The sequence below is a fragment of the Capronia epimyces genome (genome assembly GCF_000585565.1).
Source record: "Capronia epimyces CBS 606.96 chromosome Unknown aczIQ-supercont1.2, whole genome shotgun sequence".
NCBI classification, from domain to species: domain Eukaryota; kingdom Fungi; phylum Ascomycota; class Eurotiomycetes; order Chaetothyriales; family Herpotrichiellaceae; genus Capronia; species Capronia epimyces.
In genome coordinates, this window is record NW_006912905.1 from 1,661,927 (window position 1) to 1,689,179 (window position 27,253).

The 27,253-nt window shown below is 53.7% G+C and overlaps 12 protein-coding genes across 12 annotated transcripts; 3 read left to right on the forward strand and 9 right to left on the reverse strand.

The window, feature by feature from the left end:
* Positions 1-40: 40 nt before the first annotated feature.
* Positions 41-992, reverse strand: A1O3_02418 (L-fuculose-phosphate aldolase; the record flags this gene model as incomplete). The annotated part of the gene is made up of 2 exons (XM_007732558.1): positions 41-648; positions 743-992. 2 exons carry the CDS (start codon positions 990-992, stop codon positions 41-43), a joined length of 858 nt encoding a protein of 285 aa, XP_007730748.1.
* A 589-nt stretch (positions 993-1,581) lies between these two features.
* On the reverse strand, positions 1,582-2,874 carry A1O3_02419 (uncharacterized protein; the record flags this gene model as incomplete). The annotated part of the gene is made up of 2 exons (XM_007732559.1): positions 1,582-2,738; positions 2,790-2,874. 2 exons carry the CDS (start codon positions 2,872-2,874, stop codon positions 1,582-1,584), a joined length of 1,242 nt encoding a protein of 413 aa, XP_007730749.1.
* A 709-nt stretch (positions 2,875-3,583) lies between these two features.
* On the forward strand, positions 3,584-5,317 carry A1O3_02420 (uncharacterized protein; the record flags this gene model as incomplete). The annotated part of the gene is made up of 1 exon (XM_007732560.1): positions 3,584-5,317. The coding sequence occupies one exon, from the start codon at positions 3,584-3,586 to the stop codon at positions 5,315-5,317; it is 1,734 nt and encodes a 577-aa protein (XP_007730750.1).
* Positions 5,318-6,575: 1,258 nt separating this feature from the next.
* Positions 6,576-7,619, reverse strand: A1O3_02421 (uncharacterized protein; the record flags this gene model as incomplete). Its single annotated transcript, XM_007732561.1, has 1 exon — positions 6,576-7,619. One exon carries the CDS (start codon positions 7,617-7,619, stop codon positions 6,576-6,578), a length of 1,044 nt encoding a protein of 347 aa, XP_007730751.1.
* A 1,392-nt stretch (positions 7,620-9,011) lies between these two features.
* A1O3_02422 (uncharacterized protein) lies at positions 9,012-10,618 on the reverse strand (the record flags this gene model as incomplete). The annotated part of the gene is made up of 2 exons (XM_007732562.1): positions 9,012-10,118; positions 10,178-10,618. 2 exons carry the CDS (start codon positions 10,616-10,618, stop codon positions 9,012-9,014), a joined length of 1,548 nt encoding a protein of 515 aa, XP_007730752.1.
* Positions 10,619-12,069: 1,451 nt separating this feature from the next.
* Positions 12,070-14,325, forward strand: A1O3_02423 (uncharacterized protein; the record flags this gene model as incomplete). The annotated part of the gene is made up of 1 exon (XM_007732563.1): positions 12,070-14,325. One exon carries the CDS (start codon positions 12,070-12,072, stop codon positions 14,323-14,325), a length of 2,256 nt encoding a protein of 751 aa, XP_007730753.1.
* An 885-nt stretch (positions 14,326-15,210) lies between these two features.
* On the reverse strand, positions 15,211-16,452 carry A1O3_02424 (uncharacterized protein; the record flags this gene model as incomplete). The annotated part of the gene is made up of 1 exon (XM_007732564.1): positions 15,211-16,452. The coding sequence occupies one exon, from the start codon at positions 16,450-16,452 to the stop codon at positions 15,211-15,213; it is 1,242 nt and encodes a 413-aa protein (XP_007730754.1).
* A 746-nt stretch (positions 16,453-17,198) lies between these two features.
* A1O3_02425 (uncharacterized protein) lies at positions 17,199-17,540 on the reverse strand (the record flags this gene model as incomplete). Its single annotated transcript, XM_007732565.1, has 1 exon — positions 17,199-17,540. A coding segment is annotated over one exon (342 nt), but the record flags the coding sequence as incomplete, so codon positions are not given.
* A 409-nt stretch (positions 17,541-17,949) lies between these two features.
* A1O3_02426 (uncharacterized protein) lies at positions 17,950-18,402 on the reverse strand (the record flags this gene model as incomplete). The annotated part of the gene is made up of 1 exon (XM_007732566.1): positions 17,950-18,402. The coding sequence occupies one exon, from the start codon at positions 18,400-18,402 to the stop codon at positions 17,950-17,952; it is 453 nt and encodes a 150-aa protein (XP_007730756.1).
* Positions 18,403-18,952: 550 nt separating this feature from the next.
* A1O3_02427 (uncharacterized protein) lies at positions 18,953-20,344 on the reverse strand (the record flags this gene model as incomplete). Its single annotated transcript, XM_007732567.1, has 1 exon — positions 18,953-20,344. The coding sequence occupies one exon, from the start codon at positions 20,342-20,344 to the stop codon at positions 18,953-18,955; it is 1,392 nt and encodes a 463-aa protein (XP_007730757.1).
* A 1,300-nt stretch (positions 20,345-21,644) lies between these two features.
* On the forward strand, positions 21,645-24,329 carry A1O3_02428 (uncharacterized protein; the record flags this gene model as incomplete). Its single annotated transcript, XM_007732568.1, has 1 exon — positions 21,645-24,329. One exon carries the CDS (start codon positions 21,645-21,647, stop codon positions 24,327-24,329), a length of 2,685 nt encoding a protein of 894 aa, XP_007730758.1.
* A 2,193-nt stretch (positions 24,330-26,522) lies between these two features.
* Positions 26,523-27,040, reverse strand: A1O3_02429 (uncharacterized protein; the record flags this gene model as incomplete). The annotated part of the gene is made up of 2 exons (XM_007732569.1): positions 26,523-26,626; positions 26,656-27,040. 2 exons carry the CDS (start codon positions 27,038-27,040, stop codon positions 26,523-26,525), a joined length of 489 nt encoding a protein of 162 aa, XP_007730759.1.
* Positions 27,041-27,253: the final 213 nt, after the last annotated feature.

The window sequence follows — 27,253 nt, forward strand, 5'->3', positions numbered from 1 at the left end:
TCATAATCGTTACGTCGTCTTGTGTGCAATGTGCAGCGGCTCATTTCAGGAAACTCCCATTCGTCTTGGCCAGCTGTTCGTCATAGTAGCCTTGGAAGGCCAGCCAGCCCTTTTCATCCGTCCCGACCTGGGCGTACGAGAACTCGGCCTCTTCGTCCGAGATGAGGATCTTCTTGTGACCGGACCCGGCGCTCGCCGCGTCCACCAGCAACTGCGCATGGCACGTCTTGTCGAGGCTGAGGAACCAAAACGCCGCGGCGTCGACCGTCTTCGCGCACGTCAGCAGCCCGTGGTTCTGCAGGATGACGGCCTTGCCGTTCCCCAGGGCCTTGGCGATGCGCTTGCCCTCCTCGCGATCCAGAACGACGCCGCCGAAATTGTCATAGACGGCGTGAGACTTGTAGAAGCGCAGCGCGTCCTGCGTCATCATGTCGAGTTCACGCCCGAAGACGGAAAACGCCTTGCCGTAGACGCTGTGCGCGTGGCATGCCGCGTCGACGTCTGGTCGCGCCTTGTGGATTTCCGAGTGGATCGCGAATGCTGCCGCGTTGATGGGTTCATCGCCCAGCACCACGTCGCCGTCCTCGTTGACCAGGATCAGATCGGACACGCAGATTTGGGAGAAGTGCGTCGACAACGGGTTCAGCCCTGAATGCGACCCCATTAGATTACGCGAGCAGATGCATGGCAAGGATCAACCATGGTCAAAGTCAATTCAACGAATGGATTGAGTGCAACTTACAAAAATGATCCCGCAGGATTGGATCCCGCACGCTGATATGGCCTGCGACGCCCTCGTCGAACCCCCTGTCCGCAAAGACCCGGAACGCCGCAGCCAGATGTTGCTTCCGATACAGTCGCTCTTCCTCCAGCGAGCTGAACTGAGGGTACGACCGGATCTTGAGTTTCTTGCCGGACACGGTCTTGCCGAGAGCCCCGACCGCGCGGTTCTCTTGGGACGAGGAGTCGTAGACGTCGAGAGCGGGAGCCATGGTCGAAGTGGACTGGCTTGCCTAGGCCTTGGTCTGGTTTGGGCGGGTGCGATTTGTGTGGCTAAGGGGCTGTTGGCTGAGGAAGGGAGAAGCCGTGCAGTAGTAGTGCAGTGTGTCGTAGACCTCTTCCCGACGAGTGTTTGAGGTTGGACCGGTACAAGTAATAATGGCACCACCACTCCGAGGTGCGAGGTGGGAGGGGACCATGATTCAAACTGCGGAGGTGGCGGGGAGGACGGAACAGCCGTGTCCGTGTCCGTGTCTGTGTCCGGACTCGGCGAACTCGGCCAAAGTTGAGGGTTGGAACCCCGTTATCTGAACCGCAGCTAGCTTCCACCGTCAAGATGGGCGCTGACTATGTTCTTTCTATACATTTCTCATTTGATCCGGGAGAGTCAGTTACAGTCTATCCATGTTGACAGCCCACGCCGTTGAAGCGAAGACTTTTCAACCCCACCCTCAAAATCATCCGCTATGCCGTGGCGGCGCCATGCAGGACAAGGAAAAAGAAATCGAAACTCCCGTCCGTATTGTTACAATCCTGAATCATCTAGTGATGCAGTCATATGACCGCCCGTTCGACCCCTTTTCAAATCAAATCTCCGCCTTTCGCTTTCCCTTCCTTGTTGATTCTTTCCGCCCATTTCTTGCCCACCTCATAGCTGCTGATCATGATCGCGCAACTAGGAGCCACTTTGAGACACCTGGCCGCCCAACCCTTGAAGAGCCCTCTCAATCCTTCTTCTTTGATGATATGATAGAGAAAGCGCGGCATCGACAGTTCTTCGGGGATATGTTTGCCCTGCTTCGCAGCTTCTCGGGCTGCTGCTACCGAGGGTGCATCGTCGCCAGCATGATGATGAACTTGCTGACGAGTCTTGCCCACATCAAATGGCGTCGTGACCAACGCGGCTACGGCGCCTGAGGATGCTCCGGCAAGAAAACTGTCGACGAATGTGGTCGTATGGGTTTCGTGGATCTGAGCTGTACGACCACCGGTCATGGAACGGTCAGCCTCGAGCTGATGGCCTCGTACAGCCTCGCGGGCATCTGTCAACTCGCTTCGGACGGCTTCATATCCCCACCAGTAAATCGCAGAGAAGGGAACATCTCGCCACATGGTCAGTGTGAGGCCACGCCACAGCGAGGTGTAGCCGTGGGTTTGGGTCATGCGGTGCAGTCCGAGCACCGTTTCCTTGAACACCCCGTTACTGCTTCCACGTGTGGCTTGCATCCGGGTCCGGAACATTTCGATCGGCGAAACTGCAATTGCGGCTGCTACTCGTGCAGTCGAGCCTGCAACGAGGGGAGCGTATGTGTCGTTGGCAATCTTCTTGATGGGACTCGCGTGGTGGTATCGAAGCCAGTCGTACCCTGTGAAGTAAATGACGTTGGCCGGGATTGCCATCACCAGCGTGGGGGAGAGGCCACGCCATAGAGTCAGATAGCCTTCGTTCCTCGCAATCTTCTTGAGTCCGTCCAAGGTAGAATTAAAGGTCCTCTTTTGTGTTTCCTCAACAGCACAGTCCGCTGCCGCTGCAGAGGAAGTCGACGCCGATCCATTCCCGGCTATACAGAAATCACCATTATTCCCCACCCAAAACACTTCTCGGCAACACGAATTGATACCGAGATCGGGTGGCAGTTGCTTGAACGATGTGGAGTAGGCAGGGAATCGAGAGAGGTTCAAGGGTTTTGGAATGTGTTGAGATTGCAATCGTACGCGTACGACATCAAGCGGAGTGACTTTGAGTTTGTCAGCTAATTATCGTGCAGACTGATACAAGCATAACGTACCAAGCAACGAGGTCAATAAACTTCCCCAAGTAGCGGACATCATACGCTGCCAGGTCGTGATCTCGGGACTGTCGGAGCTCGGCATGGTGCCTGAATTCTGTCCTTGGACCTGTATTCTGTCATGCCGTTGTCCCTCCTGCTGTAACTGGGCATCATGACTGAGCGAGGGGTGCGGATGGGAATGCTTGTCCAGCGCCTGCGCGGGTTCGGAGGCGAAAGGGTAGGACATTCAATTCCGCCAACTGAAGAAGCAGCAGGAGAAAACTCTCGCTCCCGACGCGTCCAAGATCGAGTTCTCGTGCCCACCGATCGTGTCTCTCGACGTGGTTGGAACTGGGAGGAGGGAGGGTTGATATGCACAACTCGAGGAGGCGATTAGTATGATGGAGGGAAAAAAGATACTCGGCCCGTTATCGGCTGCGCCCTCCAGCAAATCAGCCATGATCGCATCGGGGAAGGTTGCCGATGCACCTCGCTGATATCGGAGATAATATGGAGGGCTGCTGATAAGATAACTCTAATCCCGCCGCCATCCCGTCATCTGCCAGTGTCACTGGTAGCCGTCCTGCGTCCTTTCTCCTGGCGGCAGCAGCGTAATACCATTGCCCAATCCAATATCTCGTCATTTGCCTGTCTCGGGGCAAACTCTGCTGCCCAGGGACGATAGAGTTTTTCCTTTCAGACTTCAGTCTCCAGCTTAACGGAGAGATCAATCACTCGCTTGTAAGAGGTCAAACCCCGCTGCGTGCGTTGGGTGACGAGGACCTGTACCTGGTACTTCCTGTTCCTACACTATGGACGAATCAGCGTCTGCTCTAGAGCACTTTCGCCAACAATGGAAAGAAGAAGTCAACGCACGCTCACAAAGGCCAGACAGGAGGCCTTCGGAACCCAAATCCCTGGAGAAAGCCAGAAGAACGAGTGACGTGCGCTTAGACAGACCTGTTTATAAGCCGCCGACTCGCCACCCAGCAGCGGACATCAAAGATGAGCCCGAGCACTATAGCGACGAGGAGCAGGCGACGGATGATGCAACTTCAAGCATGATTCAGCGTATTGAAGGATTGAGTATCCGCAATGTTGACGATGACGACTTTACGGCAAGAGGCTCGTCCAGAGAGCCGACCAGTGCGCTGGAACACTACGAACGGGCGGTGGAAAAGGAGAGCCAGGGAAATCTGGGGGACAGTCTTTCCCACTACAGAAAGGCCTACCGGCTCGACGCAAAGGTCGACCAGTCTTACAGGAACAAACATTTCCCCGCAAAGTCGAAACCCGCCGACCCGAACCCGTCCAATGCTGCCGTCACAGTCCCTTCAACCGCCCACCACTCATCGAAAGAACCCACGGAGGTCTTGACGTTTGCTCAGCTGATCGACAGCTTTGCCGACACACAGATCATGGGTGTTCTGCCTCTCATTGAAGGAGACCGGCCTCCGCCGTGCGGGATCAAGAAACTGCCTACAGAAGTCCTGTTGGAACTACTGCAACACGTGGCAATCCGTGACCCAGCCATGTTCGTCCGCTTATCCTTGGTTTGCAAGAAGTTAGCATATCATGTTCTGACTGAGAATGCCATCTGGAAGCGTGTTGCTTTGGGCCCGGAGTTTGGGCTTGCTGGTCAACGGTACGACTTCGCCACAGACCTTCAAGGTCGAGAATCCATCAACCGGACGCTAGGCACGGATTCAAATATCGAAGACGAGGAGGCAGGCCCGTCAATCGTCACAGAGGCTTCCTTTCCCAAAGACACGGTCTGGCGTAACATCTTCCAAAATTACCCCCGCGTCCGGTTCAGCGGTGTATATATCTCGACTGTCAATTATACGCGACCGGGTGGTGCATCAGCCAACCCGAACACCTGGAACAATGCGATCCACATCGTCACGTACTACCGGTATCTCCGCTTCTTCCGGGACGGGACATGCATATCGCTACTCACGACCAACGAGCCTATTGAGGTGGTTCACCACCTGACCCCAGCCAACCTCAACTACGTCCGAACCGGCAAAAAGGAGTCGGCGCATCCCCTCAACTTCACGTCGTCAGCCCCCGCACTTTGGAAGGAATCATCTTCTGGGCAGGCCTCGACCCGCACAGGTGCGGGAGGAGGAACCAACGCCGCGCCATCACCATCGGCGCAACAAATCATGAAACATGCCCTTCGCGGCCGTTGGAGGCTTTGCCACCCCAGCCTTGAACCTGCCGACTCTATTGGTACAACCACAACTACAACCGCAACCGCCAACGCCGCGTCCACACATTCGGAATATTCTCCCAGGCCGATTTACCCTGGAGATCTTCACATCGAGACGGAAGGTGCCGGCCCACGCTACATGTACACATTACACCTATCCCTGAAGTCGGCGGGGTCGGCGCGGTCCAAGCACACCACTAAAAACAACAAGCTGCAGTGGAAGGGGTTCTGGAGCTACAACCTCCTGACCAATGACTGGGCCGAGTTCACGCTGAGGAACGACAAGCCGTTTTATTTCTCGAGAGTCAAGACTTATGGGCTGGGATATTGAGACGAGTGGCGGCTGGAGAAATGAGCTGGACACTCATGATGAGCTCACGATCCGCCGGGGCTGTCTCTAACTAGACGGTTCAGGCTGCGGTTGGATGCTGGTGGGAATTCGAACTCCATCTAGGTACAAGTACCAGTATTAGGTACTCGGTACTAGGTACTCGGTACTAGGTGACTAGGTTAAAGTAGGGAGACAGGAATCTGCCAATCTGCCAGGTGCTTGGCCGCGCAAACTGCATTGTTGAGGGTATATTTCCAATGGTTATGAATCTAGCCTAAGCCTTGTCCACCTACCTCCATGCCCGCCCAGTGTAGTGTAGTGTACAGTATCAGTATCATTATCATACCCGTTTTCCTTTTCCATGGCGACCAGGGAATGGCAATCCTCCTCCTCCTCCTTCTCCTGCTAGTATGACTGGCTAGGACTGGACTTTAGGGTCAATCAATCAATCAATCAATCAATCAATCGTTCAATCAATCAATGCATACAGAACCGGATTGCTCGTCCCGTGCGTTCTGTTCGTCGCCTTCACCTTTGCCTGTCTGTCAAAGGTCATTCCTGGTGTATGTATGTACGTATGTATGTGTATTCCGTTCCACGCATAGTTGTGGCCGTAGTCGTAGACATAGCCGTAGCTTTCGGCGCACACACAGGCGACCGTCGAACGACCACCGTCCGGGTGCTGTACTGTACTGTATTCCAGGCCACCACATCTCATCCATCCCATCCTATATCTTAATCCATCCTGTTCCTTTCCATCCCGCCCCATAGGCAGGTAGGCAGGTAGACAGGTAGGTCCTTTTGCTGTTCTTCCCCCACCCCCGTCCTCGTCCCCGTCCCATCCGAGCTCGCATCAATCAAGTCCCGGTACCGGCCGTCGCGGTGAATGTGAATGTGAATGTGAATGTGAATGAGAGTGTGAATGAGAATGTGAATGTGAACGGCTCATGCCATGCTGCTGCAGGAATCGGGTATCGGGTATCGGTCCCGGATATTCGGTTCATGCTGGTCCAAACCAGGGGTAGGCGTACGCGTAGGCATGTGTTGATGGTTGTAGTTCTCCAGATCTCCATATCTCCATATCTCCATGGTGTTGTCTTTTCTTCTTCTTCATATATCAGACCCTGAGACTGAGACTCTCAGACCCTCAACTCTCAGACTCTCAGACTCTCAGACCCGGGGAGAAGACTCCCTACTCTCACTCTCACACTCTCACCCTCTCACACTCACACCCGAGGAGAAGACTCTCAGAGAATATCTACTCTCTCCATATCCTTACAATCTCCAACTTCTCCCAGCCGGCCGTCTTGCCGCTCGAGCCGACCGTTTCGGCCGACCACCTGCCGCCGCTGCCGTCATCCCAGTCGCGAATCCAGCCTTTCACGTCTTCCGGCTTGTTGCCCCTGCAGAACAGGATGTACGCGACGCCCCTGGGGCTCAAGACGCGTGGAAGCTCATGTAGGAGCCGGGTCGTGACTTGCATCCCGTCCACTCCGCCGGCGTACGAGAGGGCGAGGAGGTGCGACGATTCCTCGAACGTCAAGGCGCGCGTAGCCTTAACGTCGGGTGGTGTCGTGCCATTCACACTTGCGGACACATCCACGTTCACGTCCACGGCCGCTGGTGTTGGTGTTGGTGTTGGTGCCGGTATTGGTGTTGGTGCTGGTGCTGGTGCTGGTGTTGAATTTCCAGGCCTTTCAATGTCCGGCACAGAGTCAGTCGGTACATATGGCGGATTGAAGATCAGCACGTCGACCTCACCTGGTCGGAGAGAAGTCGCGAGGTCGCCTGTCAGAGAGGCCAGATATAGACTGCTGAGAGGAGGACTAGTGTTGCCGTCGCCACCACCACATGAGTCCTTCTCCGGCGTTCTGGTTGCCGTTTGCTTGCCCCTCGTCGACTTTGCTTCGCTGAGAGCCTTCTCCACGGTCGTCCGAGCAGCTCGGCACGCATGTGGATTGACATCGACGCCTAGACTCAGCACGTCACGGCCGAAAATCAGGCCCGCGTGTGCTGTTAGAAACGCGATGATGACGCCAGAACCGGGACCGATTTCGACCAACAGTGGTGTTGGTTTTGATGTTGGTATTGGTGTTGGCGTCAGTCTCGCTGTCGATGTCGATGTCGATGTCGTTGTGTTGGCCTTGTCGTCGGACAGAGACGCAGAAGCGGGATTGAAGCGTGAATGCAGCCATGCCGTCTCGGAGGCCGACGAGAGCGTGTCGAGAAACAGATACGAGTCTTCGGCTGGTTCGTAGATCCTATCGTACGATACGTGCGAGGTTGACGGCGTCGGTAGCATAGTTAGTCCTCGACGTTGGTCGGTCGAGAACGAGGACGACGACTGCCTGGACAGAGCTTGGGAAGGCCGCAGCGAACCCGAATCGTTGAGCAGCTGGGGTATGGGTAGTAAGCAGCAGGCCCCTAAGCCGTTGTTGGTAGGTATGTACTGGAGTGTCGTACAGGCTTAGGATGGATGTATCATGTATCATGTATGGGGAACGATCTCTTGCTGTCTCTGACTCGCTCAGGGAGACGAGGTTGAAGTGCGGGAAATCTTCGGCTTAGTCAGGCCTCAGGCCTCAGGCTGCGAAATCAATGTCCATATTATTACCACAACATCCCAGGTCGACGTGGTGAAACAACCCAGCATAAATCGTCGGCGAATGAATATGAGGCTAGGGTCTTCTATCGTCAAACGCGAGAACAAGAAAAATGAAATCAAATCCAAACGTGAATGCCTAAGGCGTCGAAAGGCTGCCTCCGCCGACATTTGGGACGTTAAGGGTGTTATTAAACTTAGGCTTAGGGGCACTAGCTTTAGGCATTCCCAGCCTTGTTCTTTAACCACAAGGCTGGTATAGGCATACCATACTATAGTCTGGGCTTCCCCTATACTGTACCCCTTAGATAGCGAACATGAAACATTTCAACCTTTGATAGCGAACTTGGAACATTTCAACCTTGACAAAGAGCAGGTATAGAGTATATACCAAGGGATAACGCTGTACTCAGTAATGGCAACAAGGAGCATGGAGAGTCCAATGTAGCTGTTAGTCTACAGCAAGATCCTGCGCCATTTGCAACCGCATGATGACGACGATGCGTGTTCCCAACCTTCAAGACAGCAAAGACGATCGAGAGCACCCTGCAGCTTCAGACTGCCTATCATCGTACAATACGTGTTCGGTTATGTAGACCTAGACCCAGACCCATTCCTTGCAGTCCATTTTTTGACAAAGCTTCCCACGGGGAGTGAACGCCTTGTTCTACGATCACCTTGTTCTACGATCACCTTGTTATTCACATAGCATTATACCCGAATGACCAACTTGTTGTTTCCATAGCATTATACCCGAAGATATAAGCGACAGTTCTCGTCAGTACTTGACTGCTTGCTAATCGAGAGGCAGCCTTCCAACTAATAACATTCCGACTGCCATCAAGAGGAATGGCTGATCGACGCTCAGACTCCTACGACGGCGTTCCTGAAGAGACAAACACCGGTGTCAGAGTCCACCGCCTGAAGCCATAAACTAACCTTCTTCGTCGTCAGATGCCGCCAAAGCAAAGAGAAATCAGAAGGGGCTGGAGTCCCTCGACAAGGCGGTGCGACAGGCCGGAGAAGCGGCATTGAAAGAAGGAACCTCAAAACCAAGATCGTTCGCACGCACAAACAGGAAACGAAAGTACCTCAACGGGGAACTTCCACTTTGTCCTCAAACGCCTGACGGAGCTGCCTATCATAGTCCTCCTTATCTGCGAGTTTCTTATTAATGAATGAACTTGTCTGAATGGTCCAATATTCCATCATAATCGTGTAAAACTCTTCGTTGTCTTCGTGCCCCTCGGCGAGTATCGGCTGGATGTGATCGTAGAATACTCGAACAAGCCCCATGGGACTGCGAAGAGCCAAAGTGTACCAGAAAGTCCCCATTTCCCATGCTTGGTCCATAACAAGGGAAAGTCTGTCTCGAGGCTGAATGGAAAGCTCCTGCTCGGTTGTCTCCAAAACATTTAGGAACTCGCGACGAACGGGGTCGTATATCTTCTCGTCCATCTGGTCGATAGGCTGATTCGCGAGCCAGTGAGGAGGGTGGATCATCTCGACAGGACAGGAGAAAGCCCATTCGAGATCAATCAGACATGTGATATTCCAGTTTTCATCGACAAAAATGTTGCTTTGATGTAGGTCGGTCAGGCTGAAAACAAAAGGTCCATGGCGGAGGTCGCGTCGTAGAAAAAGTGATGAGGTCGCTTTCATGGCGGCCAGAGCCGACATCTGGTAGATACAGTCTCCAGTGTCGCTCACACCGTTTGGTTGATGGCGTAACCGACTATCGTGTAAACAATTTAGCGTATCTATCACATAAGAGTCCGAGGAAGTGTAGGTTAGATGACGAGGAATATCCACCGGGATCTGCTCATTCTCCAGCTGATGGATTACCAGCGACAGTGGCCTGTTAGCCAAATGTAAGAATCCGTGATTGTCCACGGTGAAGGAACCAATGCGCGGAAGGGGCACTTGAGCTATGTTCAACAGGATCCGGGATAGGTTTTGGAAGAGATTCCTGCGTAGCCCCTTCTCTTGATACCTCTCGTGCCATGTGCATGACAGCATTTGACCCTCATTTTTTTCTATATAATCGATCAGTAGATAGCCCGAGCCTAAGGAGTCAAATCTCGCTCCCCCATGACGAATGTATCTCGACGGGACGGGTAATTTCAGCCAGCTGAGGAGTCGGCGATAGAAATGGTGTGCCAGCCGGAGAAGGAGAGGGAGGTGCTCGATGGCGGTAAACTAACGTGAGGTGAGTAAGTTCGTAAAACCTAATCATGAACGATTCGTATTCCTCTTACCCTCTGACCTGTCGAGAGTCCGAACCCATATAGGCGAGGGATCGGGACAGAGGGACACTTTTGCTGAAGCCAGATGTAGGTGCCAGCTTCGCAACGGAGCTTTTCGTCCGCATTCTCTGGGCCGCCCACCTTATACGGTAGTGGAAATCGAATGATCACCCTTTTCGTTGCTTGTCCGTTCCAGCTGGAAATGGAGACCGGAATACACACATTGAAGCTGCCGTAAATCCACTCTTCGGGCTCTGCTACCTTGCATAGTTGGACATGCAATCCAAGATGATGCGTAGTGATTGCATGGAGAACGGTCTGATTTCGATATAGGTGGTTAAAGAACTTGCACCGTCGATCCCATACCGCGATTTTATGCAATACGTTCGATTCGTCGTCCTTCACATCCGAATAAGAGATTTGCTTGTCAGAGAGTTGAAGTTTGGCCGGCATAACACCAATTGTTGTTATTGTGTTGATGTTGACACGTGGAGAAAAGAGAAATCACCATTGTTTGTCTTTTGGTGGAAGGCGGTTGTAGAACAACTCCTAGGCGGGCTTGTGGCACTCCAGGCAGCAGTGAGACCTAAGCCTTAGCCGCTCTGGCAACAATAACCGAGACTGAGCCCCCGGACTAGGCACCCCGAATATGTGAAACACCGGAAACTAGGAACTCTAGGGGCCAAGTCAGGGGTCCTAGGGCCCAAGTACGTATCACAGATGATATCGCCCTTCGAGCCCGGTAGAGGGTGTATAGATGGAACAAGGTGACAAAGTGTTCATTACACGTCCCTGAACTGAGTATCTGAGACCCCTTCGGGAGCCGACTTGAATATGATTCTGGTACTGGATGTGATACTCCTGCCTGGTATATGTATGTTTCGAGGCCACAGCAGATGTTGATGGATTGTGCGATCATTTGAAGCTTTCCCGCAGCCTCGTACAAAACTGAAGGACTCGGGGTGATGCCAGGGACATCGTAGTACATGTAAGCGTGAAGGAATTGAAACAAAAAACACCGCATTCGCCTAGACCAGAGTCCAGGCCTGCGAGAGAGACGCGACTTGTGTTGCTTACCGTATAACACCAGCACGCACCGGCATTTTCGAATCTGTTCCCTGTTCCCAATCACAACTCTGTTCCAAAATGGCAAAAAACTTTTTCCACAAGCCCCATTGTTAGGGGGTTGTGGGAAGTGAAACCAGCTCTCTAGGAGGAAGAGCGGGTTTTTCCGAAGGAAGTGAATTGATTTCCTTTTTTTTTTGTTTTTTTGCGGGTTGTCGCAATCGAACCTAGGACCTGGACTCCTGACCTTATAGTCAGTTGCTGCCACTCGAGCTTTTCAAGTGACCCCACTACCTGGTGATTTGAAGAAGTAGCAGGGGACTCGGAAACAGAGGACCAATTAATTAATTAATTGATCACTTATGTCTGAACCGACGTGACCCACTGCAGACGACTCAACCTTCTTGTAATGGCGCTGACAACTAGACCATTTGGTCAGGAGAACAGGTTTTTGGCTGATTGTTGAAGGGATTTCAGCCATTACAATATATCAGGGGATAATTAATTAATTGCTGCGCGGTAGTGAAGAGTGAAGAGTGAAGCCTGAGGGTAGTGAAGAGTGAAGAGTGAAGCCTGAGGGTAGTGAAGACAAGGCTGAGAGCAGTGAAGAGTGATAGCTGATATTACGTAATACTGTGAGCGCACGTGAGCGCAGGCTGCATCCTATCTAATCTCTCGGCCCCTCGACCGCGTCCCGTGTCTGATTCGCTGCGCGTCAACCTCCCTTCTCCTTCTCTGCTCACAACAGAACAACAGATACATAGGTACGCATTCTGCTATCACCACACACCATCGGCGACGACACTTTTGACCATGGATGTGCTGGTGTTGCCGGAGTGATGTCGACCGTTCAGACTCTCGCCCCGGTTTCGCCGCCCGGCGGAGTTTTCGCCTCAGTCTTCTCGCCGTCCTGGGTCAAACCCCCGAAATACCGGCAACGCTTCACCCCGGCGGCGCTCTCCACAATCCCAGACACTAAGGCAACCCTACACGCCCTTCTCAGATCTCTGCTCGGTATTGGTGACGAAACTTTTATCTACGGACAAGATCGATGGGTTCCGAATTTGGGCGGACCGTTTCACAGCCACTTCGAGTCCTGTTCGCCGCCCGACCAGATCCGGCATCCAACCTTAGCGGACCACGCCGCCCAGGATGCAGAAGAGGCTCAGTCTCCGCTATGGAGGAATCTACCCAGATGGAGAAGCGTGGTGGGGTCTGAACCACTCAAGAAACTCCTGGCCGCCGTGCTTAATGATCTGATGACCGAGTTTGTGACCTGGTCTTATGCAGGAGTCTACCGGCACAGTCTTCACCTTCACCTGGAATTCTGGGTGCAGCATCTGTTTGCGAGGATCACCCAGAAGGCGCTCGCTAGCCTGGACGGCTCAGCAGCATCAAGCACCATCTCTGTCCCGGATGCCGAGGCGAAGAAGTGGAAAGACATGGCCACTGCGCGCTTGGGCGCTCTGCGGGTGGACGAGCTATTCGACATTGTTGTGGACTGGGATACCACCGCGCCAGCCATCGACGATTTGAGACACTTCACAACAAACCCTGCCACGAGGAGCTACCTGACACACAACTTTGCCAATGTCCTCCAAACACGACTTCTGCACCCCGGTGCATCCACCATCAACATCCTCCAAGTCTACATTTCAGTCATCCGGTCGTTCCGCATTCTTGACCCGAAAGGGGTTCTACTCGACCGCGTCGCGAAGAAGGTGCGGCGTTATCTGCGCGAACGAGAGGATACGGTCAAAGTGATCGTGGCCGGGCTGCTCAGCGACACTGTAGACGAAGATGGACAGCCCTCCACCCCGGATCCCGAAACACTCGCCGACCTGGCGGTTGAGCTAACCAACAACAGCGCTCAAGACGGAGGTGCCGACGCCAGCGAGTTTGACTGGAACGACATGGACTGGGTGCCGGACCCGGTGGACGCGGCGCCAGACTACATGAAGTCCAAGAACATTGACGTGATCGGAAGCCTGATCACGCTGTTCGACACCAAGGACGTGTTTGTCAAGGAACTCCAAAACACCCTGGCAGAGCGTCTGCTGAAGAACAAGGCTGACTTCAACCAAGAGATCAGCGTGCTGGAGCACTTGAAGATCCGACTCGGGGATGCGGCGCTGCAAGGGTGCGAAGTTATGCTGCGAGACGTGCTCGACTCACGCAAAGTCGACAACGTGATCCGACGGGACCAAGGCATGCAAGACGACAGGGGCCGGCCGCGCCAGGCGGACGACGTGCAGCTCCACGCGAAGATTCTGTCGCGGCTCTTCTGGCCGACGGTGCCAGAACAGGCATTCCACGTGCCCCAAGTGGTGCTGGAGCAACAGCAGACGTACGAGCGAGGGTTCGAAGCATTAAAGCAGTCGCGCAAACTGACCTGGCTCAACGCCATCGGGCAGGTCGAGGTCGAACTCGAGCTCGAGGACCGCTTCTACCGCGACGAGGTGCTGCCTTGGCAAGCCGTGGTGATCTATGCATTCCAGGAGGCTGACGCCAATGCTGAGGCCAAGGCTGAGGCTGGCTTCGCAACGTCGCCGGCCCAGAAGACCGTGACAAGCCTGGCGTCAGAACTGGCCATGTCGCCGACCCTGATCCGGTCGGCCTGTATCTTCTGGGTCTCGAAACGAATCTTGACCGAAGTCGGTCGAGACACCTTCGCCGTGCTCGAGCGACTACCTGCCGGCATCGACGCCGTCATGGGCGGAGGCGACGATGCGGGAGCAGCGGCAGGAGCAGCGGCAGCGGCCGGAGCAACAGGAGGAGCGGGCAGACGGGCCGACGACTCGAACGCCACTGCCGCCGCCGCCGCCGTGGCTGCCGAAGCCGCAGCGGCCCAGGCGGCCAAGGAGGCAGAAGAGGCCGAGCGCCAGCAGAAGATGGCCATGTACCACCAGTTTGTGGTGAGTATGCTGACCAACCAGGGCGCCATGCCGTTGCCGCGCATCGCCATGATGTTGGGCATCGTCGTGCCCGGAGGTTTTCCATTTAGCAACGAGGAGTTGAAGGAGTTTCTGGCCGGCATGATCAAAGAGGGTGTTTTGCACGTTGCCCATGGCGGAGCGTACAAGGTTTCTTCATAAAATACCAAATAAACAATCCAAATCCAAATCCAAATCCAAATCCAAATCCAAATCCAAATCCAATCCAATCCAAGTACACCAACCACGAGATGAGATGAGATGAGATGTGATGTGATAGATGGTCACTAGATGAGAAGGATGATGGGTGTTGTAACGCTGCCCTGCCTGCCCTGCCTGCCCTTGATCTACCTTACCGTATGTACTACATACAGTCTATATCCTCTAGTATCTCCGTTTGTACTACATACAGTCTATGTCCTCTAGAGCCTGTCTAAACGGGTATGACCGGCGCAGTATGCAGGATGCGCATGAATGCATGTATGCAGCAATTATTGTATTGTACTATTCTATTCTATTAGCATGAGTCAACTTTAGCCTTAGCCGTCACTTCATCTAATTCAAAGTTAGCCGTCGCTTCATCCAATTCAAAGTTAGCCGTCACTTCATCCAATTCAAAGGAATTGGAACGGGAACGGGAAGGCAAGAGAAAGACAAGAAATGTGACTGGACTGTGAACAGCCTAGAGTCTAGAGTCTAATGGTTCTGTACTCGTATCATACAGCGCGTCGATCTGGCTCCATCTCCCAATCCCAGTGCAGTGCAGTGCAATGCGATGCGATGCCATTGTCTCTTTGTGAATTGTCTAGATCTATATAATATAACAAACATACCACATGACCATCGGGCAACGATCGGACTTTAGACTTCGAACAGTAATGCGTTGACGACCGGACTTAGACTTCGAACGGTCTTGGTCATGGGTTGACGTGTCGACACGGCTCTGCTCTGGTTCTTGATCGATCAGTCATTCTTCATTCCCATCGCCATCAATCAGCGCCATTCAAACCAAACCAAAGCAAACCAACCAACCAACCAATCTATCAATCAATCGGCATCCAACCTCGCGACGGGTGGGGTGTCGTCGACCTGGATGCCGCCTCTCTTCCTCTCATTTACATCGTGGAAAGGCAGTCTCCAGCCGCCCTCGTTGAGAGGACAACTCAGCCACAGGCGCATCAGATGGCGACGCGGCATGCCGGTGTGCGGGGCGTAGTCCTTGTAGGCGGTGCGGGCGTGGAGGATATGGGTGTTTGTGACGAACTGGATGTCGCCGACCTCGAGGACCATGTGCAGCTTGACGCGGTCGGCCACGGCCTCGAGCGTCTCCAGGGCGTGGACCTGGGCCGGCGACAGGGGCGGGATGATGCCCTTGTCGGAGAAGCGGGAGAGTGAGCGGACAAAGTACGGGTCCCATTTGCAATAGACGCGCTGCTCCCTGCTCGGGTCCTCCGGGTCCGGGGTTTCCAGGTAGAAGACGCTGGTGCGGATGTACGGCTCCTCGCCCACCGAGACTTCGCCCTTGCGGTCAAAGTACCAGACCGGCTGGGTCAACAGTTCGGCCACGTCCGGGTATTCCTCCTGCAGGATGTTCCACACGCGGTGCACGCAGGCGACGTCGGACTCGCCGCCCTCGGCGGCGCGCGCGATGCACAGCAGGCCCACCACGTCCGAGTCGTCGACGTGGAAGAACTGGCGCGCGTTGGTGCGGTAGATGCGCACCTTGTCGATCTGCGTGCTGTCCTCGCCCAGGTCCTTCACGTGGCCCAGGATGTGGCCCTTGCCGTTCTGGCTCACCGGGTACCCGATGTATGTGCCCAGCCCCATGTACGCCACCGCGCTCTTCGCGTTGCCCCATTCGGCCACGGGGAAGCCCTTGTACAGGATGAAGCCTTTGCCGTTGATCACTTCGTTGCGCATCGCTCGCAGCGACGGCGCCAGCCCCGGCAGCGGGAAGTTGCTAGGGTTGATCCCCGTCAGCGGCAACCCTTGTTGGATGAACTGGTCTGCCGCCGCCGATAGCTCGGCAATCTCCTCCGGCGAGAACACATGCGTCCATTGTTCTGGGTGGGCTGCGTACTCTTCTGCCGACCACACCGTCGGGCCCGTGATGTGTTTGGGAAACGCGCTGTACGGATACAGTTGGTCGTAGAGCGGAGGGTGCTGGCCCGACGTCTTGAATCCGTCCGGGAAGATGGAGAGGTCGACTGGCTTGCTGCTGGCACTCTTGCTGGCCACGCCGCTGGGGGGAGGGGTCTGGGCCGCTACGTCGACCGCGGTGGGCGCCATCTTGTCAGTTAAGTCTGGATGTTAGATGTGTCAGATGCAAAGAGGTGCGTGCCTCTTGGTGTCTGTTTAGGATGGATGGTGGACTTTGTGTTGCACTTGCTCAATCAACGCTCTTGTTGACGATGTTGCTGGAGGAGGGAAAATTTTCGGCAGCATCTTGAATATTATAAACGACGAGAACTCCTCAATCCTCTAGGCCCCTCGCCGAAGGCCATCTCCGATCCTCAAAAGGCCCGTCAGGATTGCTCAGGGCGAGACTCGACATTCGCTGCGACCAGAGGAGGGGTGGATGTTGATCCAATCGGGTGGGGAGATGGCGTGATCGAGCGTGCTTGGTGTTGGATGCCACCACAACGGACGCCATGCATGATCCCGAGTACGCTCTGCGATACACGCCGATTCACATCCGAGCGGGAAGTGAGCGTGAGCGGGAGTGGGAGTGCTATACGGAGCACAGTATGATCACAACAGTTGTAGGCAATAAGTAGGTAGGTAGGTAGTTGTACAATAATAACAATTGCCGCAGGCTGGCTTGTATACCAGTGGTCTATCGTCTTCTCTCCTCAGGTTGCTGCCACAGTACCAGTCCGTGATGTCAATATTAATGTACAGCTGCACTTTTAATCTACTGGCCTCTCTTCGCCGAATCGTGTCTTCCTCCATCACATCACGCTACACCTGCCGAGACCACATCCGTATCCTGGTGGAGGCACAGACACGCGGGTCATGCCACAGGAACTGACCCTGTATCCATCAGGGCGGGATTGGGAGTAGGAGCCCGACACAGGCAACGGCTTTCCATACCCATCTGTCATCGTGTAGCCATTTCCCAACGTCCCCCTGCTCTCTTTGTCTTTCCTCCCCAAGATCATGCGTGTCTCGTTCGCATCATAGTCCCCTTTCTTGTCGCAATTCGGGCAACTCCCCGCCGGCGCAGGAATGTATTTCGGTTGAAAGAGGCCCGTTCGTGCTCTGGTGAATGCGTGCACAGAATTCTCGCTGAACCCTGCACCCTCGTGGCAGTGCTTGACAATCGTTGCCCACTTGTGACCGCAGGTTTGCGATTTATGAGATTCTACCTGGCACATTATGGTTCAAGGCATAGGTGGGATCAAATGGCGTCAGCAGGGTCGATCTCGTCGGCGACGGTGGTAGCAGTGATCGTCGTCGTTTCGGTCTGGAGTCGTTTGTTTGAATGTGTAAGATCAGGGTTTCGAGCCTGTCGAGGACGTTGTTGAGCGGCGGGACCGTCTCCAATCTCAAGCATAGTTTTCAAGTTGCCGTGTTTGTCGAAGAACCAGAAGATGTTGTGACGAGTGTGGTGACCTTGATGGTAGATGGTCGTTTGGGTTGACACTGTCCATTGAGCATACGGGGGAGCTGCTTGTCACTGGTCGCTTCACTTCCCAGGCAGATGTAGAGAATGACCGCCTTGATGCCAATTCAACTCATGGTTTTTAATCGTCTGCTGTATAATTGTCGATTACTTTTGTTCGCTCATGAGTGTTTAATACCGGCCGTGGCGTCGTCAATCGCCTGTGAAATCGTGCCTTCCTCTTCCTCATCTACACTATCCCGACCCCTTTTCTGAATGGCTTGCATGAGCTCATACAATTGTCCAACCTGCTGGTCGCTCATCTTGTCTAAGAGATCCTTCTCGATTTTTCGGTCTTTCCAATCATCTCCCTCGAGCTGTTGTGCATACTGTTGCCACTCTGTCAAGAACCCGACGATATGAAGCGGGTTCTCGATGTCTCGATGCCGGCGGAATTCCGCTTTGAGGTAGGTATCGCCAAAGATGCGCTCTTCCGCACCGAGCTTTTTGCGGTGGATGCGCAACAGTCGTCGATACAGAGGAATGGGTGGGAGGAGGGCCAGAGTAGGAGCGCGCTGTCCAGGCCGAAACGGCTGGGTCACCGGGGCCGCGAGGAGACGTAAGCTCGAACGCATCGCTGCTGGGGGCGTCTCGAACAGTCAGTCAAGTATCAGATATTGTAATTAGTTGAGAACAACCGAATCGTTATGCCGCTGAATTCGTCCTGCGAGCTTCCTGTCGTGCCGAGGTTCAGCCGGTCCACGAAGGTCTTGTCACAAGGCTACACCCCTAAAGTGGTTCTCCGTGAAGAAGACACACACTGAACCGAAAGGAACTCATCAATTGATTCGCTTGTCTATCTAGAGCAATTCCATCCGTACTCCGTACAGGCAAGCTGCGTCTGATCTTGCCGTGTCTTCACACCAGGTGACGTCGAACACGATCTTCACAAACCCTTGCACCGTTGCCTTTTGAAACAACCCACCCTACATATCGGCGTCTAGCCTGCATTGAGAGGCACCCGAAACAGAAAAAGATCGAACAAGGAAGCTCACGAGGGGTATCTGCTGTCGTCCGTCTCTCATAAAATGCAGTTCTTGATACTGTACAGATGATGCTCAGAAAAGTCGTAAGGTCATATAATACATCAGCCGGCATTTGAGGCACAAGCATGGATGCTCTTGTCTAGTCGCTGCAGTCCATCTCGGAGTAGTCTGTGTCTTCAAATGGGCCGTATTCTTCGCGCAACTCCTCCGGATCGGCAAACTCGCTGTCCTCCAGTGGATGATATTCATCCTCTTCGTCGTATCCATCCGTGACATACAGGTCGAGAGCAGCCGCCAGACTGAAATGTGCATAATCGAGAATGTAAGCTTCAGCGTCGATCAAATGCATAGGGTACATCTGTTCCGAATCCTCCAGGAGTCCATGTGCCGAGAACTCGATGAGGGTCAAGTTTTTTCGCATATGCATGGTGGTAGTCGGCCATCGTCCGCCCTCGAGAGTAATGAAGCCTAGTCGGAGCTTTTCAAGGGCTGGCTGGCGTGTCAACATGTCAAGGAGATAGCTCTCACTGGTCGACATGCAGTCGAGGTCTAAGGTTGTGAGATTAGGCCAGGCATGATCACCCAAAATCTGCTGCATGTTTGTACAGGCTCCGTAGAAACCGAAATCGTCAAAGTTGATGGTCAGTTCTTCCAGGTCCTTGGCAGCTGCAAGCGCGTCTTGAAGATGTCCTTTGCTCAAGTCTCCATAGCAGCGATCGGCTGTCAGGGCGTCCAGACCGTGACGGTCGTCTTTCTCCAGTCGAAAGTTGAGGTCGATGACTTTCAGGTTCTGGAATGCCTGGCAGATCAAGTCTCCGGGCATAAAGCCAGCGAAGAACTTGGGGCTGACGACGTGCACTTCCAAAGAGTGTAGAGCAGTGAGAGGTCGGCCCTGCGGGAAAAGGAGGTGTTTGAGCTGTTCTTTCGTGTATTTGGTGTCATGTTCAATTGGCATGGCACAATCGACGGCAAACATTTCCAGGAATCGTTGGGAGAGTACGTGCTTACACCTGCCCACCGTGGACAAGACCACCTTGCTCAATTTTGGGAAGCAAGGAATACTCGAGGATATGAGTTCATCGTAGGCAGTTGACTTGAGCACTTTCTGCTGCTGGTCATAGAACGTGCGGTATCGGTCATATTTGAGCGTGATGTCGTGGTTGAATTTGATCAAATTCCGCTCATACAGTCTCTTCTCTCGAGCGGTAGCATTTTTCTCAGGAGGTTGTGGTCTTTCATACTTGTGATGTTCAAGCTCGTAATGTGCCGAGTAGGTGTGGACGCAACCGACATTTGCCAGAATGTTGCCCTCGAAGACGATGGTGTCGACGTACTTGCTGAAGATATCATGGTTGGCGATGGTGTTGAGACGTTCGAGCGACTCTTGACTGCAATGGAAACGCACTCTCTTGACCAACGCCTCGGCGCCAACCGCGGCCAGACGTTTGCTGACCAGGCGAATGTTTGCAACGCTCTTGAAGTTCAGGCGGTTGAAGATTTTGAGGAGCACCTCATCCGGGCAACTGTCCATCATGATGCTGTGTACCGGTCGGCAATCGAGGTTACACGGGGAGAAGGAGGAGGAGGTGGCGGTGGTGTGATTTCTGTGAAGCTGGTAGATGAGGGGCAGATGACCAGCGCAGGCAGCTCAATGCTGCCGGGGTATTTCGAGGTAATATAACTAGTGAGCCTGAGGCCCCCAGGCCAGAGCACGGTGAAGGGAACTGGAGCGGCTCAAGCCATGCAAAAACAGTTGAGGCAGAAGGACGGTAGGTGGTTGCGAAGCAAGTAATTGAGGTTGTTCAAGGTGGATTCTGCCCGCGGGAAAATAATATATCAGGCAGCGGTGCAGGGCTACCAAGATAGAAAATCCAGGCACAAAGGCAGCTTCGTTCGGGACCAAGCAGCGCAGCACAAAGCAAGCAAAGCGGGTGGAGAGAAAGAGCACAGCGAAACGGCAAGTCACGCGTCGTATGTATAGTAGGTGGTGGCACAGACAAAGCGCAGGGCTTAGGAGGCCTTTGACCGCTGAGACTCCGGGCAAAGGAAACCCATAATTAGGCCCCAAAGGCCCTTTTGTTTCCAAATGTCAAAGAGTCACAACTATTTGCTTTGTGGTGGCGTGGCCTCAATACTGAGCCGGGTGTGTTTCCATCGGATGGCGACCAGCTATGAATCTCCCAAGGTAGGTGCTTCGTATCATACTCCGTATGTCATCCCTACCTGGCCTTTTGGCATGGGCGACGCATCTGGACAATCGTGGAGCGCGTAAAGTGGTGCCAACCTGGGTCCCCCTCTGGAGAGGCCAACTCTGAAATGGCACTAGTGGCACTAGTGATATTAGTTCCACTAAAGTGACCATCCCTCTGAGACGTACCTCTCCAGAGGACCATCTAGTGGATACTAGCAGCCGTTAACCTGCAAAGCGCCCTGGACTAGCGCCCTTCAGCTCCCGGCCAACCTACCACCAGCCTCCAGCCTCTAACCGCGCAACCATGCATTTGGGCATCTTGAAGCCTGTCCTGCCGAGTACATCTGATGGCACCGCACCAACCCTGACTCCTGCGCTTACGTCTCGAGTCGAGTGACGGTCTCTTCACTGCCCAACCTCAGCCCTGAGTCAACCGCTTGCCATTCCATTTCACTTGTTAATGCCCTCCACCACTCACAGCTGTTGACAGTGACACCTCATGATCAGCTAGTATAGACTCTGCCGGCTCAGGGCCGATGCTCTGAGCCTTCTACCGTTGCCTACCATCGGACTAAGTGCCTCGAACACTATCTCCCAGCCTTTTAAGACGTCGATCGCAGCTGTCTCGGTGTACCTCAATATGGACTCTGGCCTAGAGTGTCAGGGCGAACCCTCAAAGCCGAAGGACGATGAGCCTCATACACTGTTGGCGAAACATCTGAATGGGAAGAAGTCGGAGTGGGATGCCATCACCGCACAGAAACAACCCCTGCGGCTCCTTGATCTGCCAGTCGACATATTGCAGGCAGTCTTGCGAGAGTTGACCCATACAAACGATCTTACGTCGCTCGCCTTGACCCACTCAGCCCTCCATGCGCTCGTAATACCTCATATCTACTCCAGATTCGATATCGTTTGGCCGGATGTGAATGCGACGTTCGAGAACCGAGTAGGAGTCGATGCTCTGACCTATGGGTTGGCAACTTTAGTCATGGCTCAAGATGTGTTTGGGGAGGCTCCATACCAGCAACAGTCGCAGCATCAATGTTCACACTGTGGCCATCATAACCAGTCGGCCCTGCAAGCGTCCAACAAACCTCGCAAGATCCGACGTGGAAACTATTTCGCCCAGTATACTCGGAAGTTCAGTCTAGGGAATGGACCCACCGACTGGGTTCAGGAGTATCTCATCACAAAAGAGGGTGGAAAGATGCTGGGGACTCTCGTGGCGCTTGCAGTTGGTAGGATGCGAAATCTCGAAGCCTTCATTTGGGACATGCCTACCGGGGTGCTTCGAGATGTTTGGCTCGCGTTGGCCTCTCTGGGGAACCGTGACGACGGACAAGAATGTCGCCTCGACCGGGTATGGGTACGATGGCACGATAATCAAGACCAAGGACCGCTCGCTTCACCGCCTCCACCTGGTACCGTGCTTGGTCCGCAGGCTCCGAACCTACCCTCTATCCTTGCCGGCTCTGCAAATTCTCTGTTCCAGATTCCGCCATATCCCAGGGTCGAGTTCCCGACATTCTCGATCCTACCACCTCTGAGGAGTCTGAGCGTGCTCGATATCGACGAGTTGCCCTACGCCGAAGAGATGAGTGTATTGATTGAGAGGTCTCTCGGAAAGCTGAGAGAACTGAGAATCGGGATGGCTACGCATGCGCAATTTGACATTTGGGCTCGACCCGCGGAGGACAGAGCTCCCGTTCTCCCTCCACTCATGCATGGATTAGGCGATCAGTCCCCTCGCCCTGGAGGCATCCTGGGTATTCTGGTCCACCGATTCTGTGACCCCTTTACACATCAGAAGAGCGGCCCATCCTCGAATGTCGAGACTGGGAAGGTTGAGCCCGACGACAATTTCGGAACAGTGCAGCCCTCGAATCAAGAGAAGGCAGATGAGCTTGGGACCCCAGTTAGCCCTTCGGATATCAATCAACTGGGGGTTTTGTTGTCTGCCCACAATATCCAAGACTTGGATGATCCAGAGCTGGCACCGGATGCTCCGACCAAGCGAAATGTCCCCTATAGTCAGCCACAAATTACCAATAGCACAAATTATGCTCCAAGTGGTGGGGGTCCATTCCAGCTCTCGGGCAGAGGTAAGCATGGGGAGCGAAAGCTAGAACTGGAGGTTCTTGAGATCGAACGCGTCTATCTGTCAATCACGGTGTTATCCAATGCGATTGACTGGTCACGACTGACTACTCTCACCCTGCTGGGCTGTCGAAATCACGAACAACTGTGGAGAGCGCTCCGAAAACAGTTCACCCCAACCAGTCGGAGAAGAGTGTCATCCGCATCGTTCAGAGTTTCGTCCAACGGCCTTGGGATTCCGAACACGATGCAACGGCCGCCGATTAACAACGCCAACTCTCCAGGCTCTACTTCAGCTTTCTCGGATTATCCGTTGAAGTTGAGACGGTTGCATACCGATATGGTATCTCCCTCACTGATTGCATTCATCAGAGACACGCTGGCCCCGGATAGTCTAGAATGGCTTTTCTTCCAAGAGAACACTGCGTACAAGTCCCCAGTGACGATGGACATGATTTACAAGAGCGTCATTCGACGGCATCGCTCGAGCTTGACCAAATTACTCATCGACAGCACAATCAAGATAGATGATCCAGATCCTGCGGAGACCAACTGGCAACGGTGGTTGTTCAGCCGGGAACTCCTCACCTGCATTACCAGCGGCAAGATGAAGCTGCGTGAATTGAGCTTGTCGGTTGAGTACAAGGACTGGCATTATTTCCTGCGACGCTTGCCGAACGCCACCTCTTTACGGTCGTTGCACATCGCTCACATTTCAGACCATGTCAATGTCACCGTTCATTCTCGCGATGCAGCCTTGCAGGTACTTGACATTGTTGCCCTCAAGCCAGAACTTGAACTGTGCTATCTGGCCGTGCAGGGCCAGTGTTTTGAGATCTTGGAATTTGCGAATTCACGCAAGAGCTGGGGAAGGATCTCTACGGGATTAACTGGCCTGAACCATGCTCCGGAAGATGTCGACACAGACCAAGACGGACCGACTGGAGGACTCCTCGCGCACGCCATGCACCACCATCATCACCACCACCACCACCTTCCACATAGCCATGCTCATCATGCATCTCAGAGTAACGAACAAGGCGACGGCGACATGAATGATGACAGTGACTTCGAAGCGGTCTCGGACACTGGCGATGAGATCAGCGAGGAAGAGACTGAACAAGGCGCAAGTCCCAACGGGCCCAAACGCACCTGGCGTCTTCGGGAGATTTTGTTCTATGATGACAAGATATCGATTTTCAAGGCAAGGCATGGACGGTTATAAGGGATTTGAGAACGGAGGAATTGGAGCCAGGGGTTCAATTGAGAGCTACAAGGGGGTGAGAGTTACAAGGGGGTCTTGTAAAGGTCCCAAACAACGAGACTACTAGCCAAAATCCACGGCTGTGCGAAGATGGAGCTCATAGCTCGTATTTCGACCCGAAGACGGCATGATCTTCTCCAACGGTTTGGGGGATGGCATTCAATGCTTTTGTTCCATCGAGTCAAGTCAGGTATCTCAAGTGTGCAGTCTTCTTTTGAGCCTCGGGAGCTGCATGTAATCGAACAATGGCCATCAGCAGTGGCATGGTTGAATATGGAAATGGTCATGGCTATGGAAACGGAATGGGTCTAAGGTCGCGCAACAGGAAACAACTGCAGGGGAGTAACGAACTTGAAGTTTATATAGCGTCAATCAGTCAGTCAGTCAATCGATTAGTCAATCAGTCGGGATCCAAGTCAGCTCGTGTAAGGGAGGCGGAGGGGGAGGCGGAGGCAGGGAGCACAATGGTCCTAGTCTCTCATCTCAGCATCCCAGTTCTGCTTTACCAGTTGGCGGTCAGTGTCTTGTTGAATTTATTCGCGGTCCGGCGTCTTTCTTTTCTGTTCTGGTTCTGGTTCTGTTTTTCTTGTCTTGTGGTGTTGTGGTGTTGTCCTCTTTCCAGGTACCAAGCCATACATACACAAGTATTTATTTACCTTTACCTACCCCTCTTCCCCAGGATAGGATCGCGGTACGTGGAATACGGCCACGGCCACGGCCACGGCCACGGCCACGGCTATCAAGGACGCCTTGCAGTAAATGGTGGACATGATTCGATCGAGCGATACAATACTGTACCTATGTATATATCTATGTACCTACCTACCTACTTGTGGAGTAAGCTACCTAAAGCAAGGTAAGGAAGGTTGATGGAGTACCTAGGTATGTGCCTGTATCTGTCTCTATGTGTATCTGTGTGTGTGTTTGTGTCTGTGTCCATGTCAGCCTCGTCGTTTCCGCCTCGCCCTCACCCCCGCCCTCGCCCCCGGCCCCCTAACAAACTCCAAACTCCAGTCTCCAGTCTCAAATCTACTTTAGGAAGGCGGAACCTACCTACCTACCTAAAGCCTAGCACAGCTAATAGCTAACAATTAAATTACTGCCAGTACTCTGTACTCCGTACTCCGTACAGGAATCACTGGGACCGGTATCGGTATCCTTACCTACCTACCTAAGGCCACACTCACTCACTACCTGAACCCTAGAACTCACTCACTACAGAGCACCAGCACTCTAGAGTCTGCTACTCGTATCATAACAAGCTGCTCCCTGCTCCCTGCTTAGTTGCTCAGCCTACCACCTACAAGCTGCTCAGTAGTCCGTAGTCCGTAGTCCGTAGTCCGCGCTACTAACTAGGTAAAGGCAAGGCATACATGCAGGTACGAGTACGGACGGTACCATTTGCTTTTGCTGTCATAAGGGAAGGGATCTAACGCGGCATGGGAGATGGGGATGGGGCGAGGCGAAGCAAGGCAAAGGCATCGCATCGCATCGCATCGAATCTTGCTTATTACGTATTAACTAGAACGAGGATAACTTAAGCGTGGCAAGCGTGGCGTGGCGTACCGGGCGTGGCGGCGAAATCAGTCCATATCCAGCAAATGGTCGAATGGTCAAACCTACTCCCTAAGGTAGGGGAAGCCGCCTTACCAAGACAATACGACGTACGGATACTCCCTACCTTAGATACTCCGTAATGTAATGTGGCATTCAACTTACAACTTACCTACTAGGTAGTAGTCGCAGGTGGCCAACTCATCAGAGAGCGGCAAAACCTGTATACTCCGTACGGTGTACGTAGTCTGACTACCGACCACCTTTCGCTACAAGACCCAAGGCCCCTAGCCAAATGGCTTTGCCGCTCGGAAATAAAGCGTGTACCCCGTATGCCTTGTACTTCTGTAGACCCTCGGCCTTAACATCGTTATTGGGGCTCACGGTCATTGCTCTCGTACAAGGCAATAGAACCTTCGCCACTGCTGAGCTTGGTCTCGTCCATTTCGCCGTCAGCATGGTCAGCCTGCTTCTGCTCGACCAATCCGGCCGTCAGTACACCCTTTGACCGACTTATTCCGGCTCACACCCTCATAAGAAATCATCATGGCTTCCTCGTCTTTCTACACTCGGTTCGAGTCTTCGGCGTCCGACTTCCCCTTACACTTGCCACCCGTCATATGCCCATTCCGCGCTGTCGTCCGTGTGAATTCCGTGCCACAGTGTGGGCATACCGCCTTCATCGCGCTCCCACTCTTTTCTCTCTGGTGCCTTAACAAGTTTGAGAACGTACTAAATTGTCTCCCGTTACAGCCGTGGTCCCAGCATTGCGGCTTGGGCCGTGATTGCTTGATCTCAATCTCCGGTAACGAAGACTCCAACGTCACAGTGACTGGAAGGAACGGATGCATGCCCAATCCCGCCGAGGACAATGCTTGCTGGTCAGTCTGGGGAGGTCCAGTCACATAAGGCGCGTTGGGCGGATCTGGCGGCCGCCGCTGAGGTAGACTCATTCTCGGACCATGCGGTGAAGTGTGTGCAACCGGGTAGAAGGCTTGCAGACCTCCGTCATTCTCTTGCTGAATCGAGGTCGCCGCCTCCTGCTCTACCATGGATGGCGGAACCGCTGAGGCAAAAACGTCATCTGCATGCCCATAATTGGTCACGGGTGGTGACATGCTGTATGGAGGCTGGTCGTATATGTGCGGAAGGTTCGAGCCACTCTGCGAGGGCACCGTAGCCATCGATGGCAGCGACTGTGATTGCTGTAATTGGTTCTGCTCTGCGTAGGCTAAGAGCATCTCACTTCGACTGTGCCCGGGACTGCGCCCTCGCGTCGCGCCCGGATTGTAATGTTGAATAGGCGTTCGATCCCGACTTGCGGCCGAACC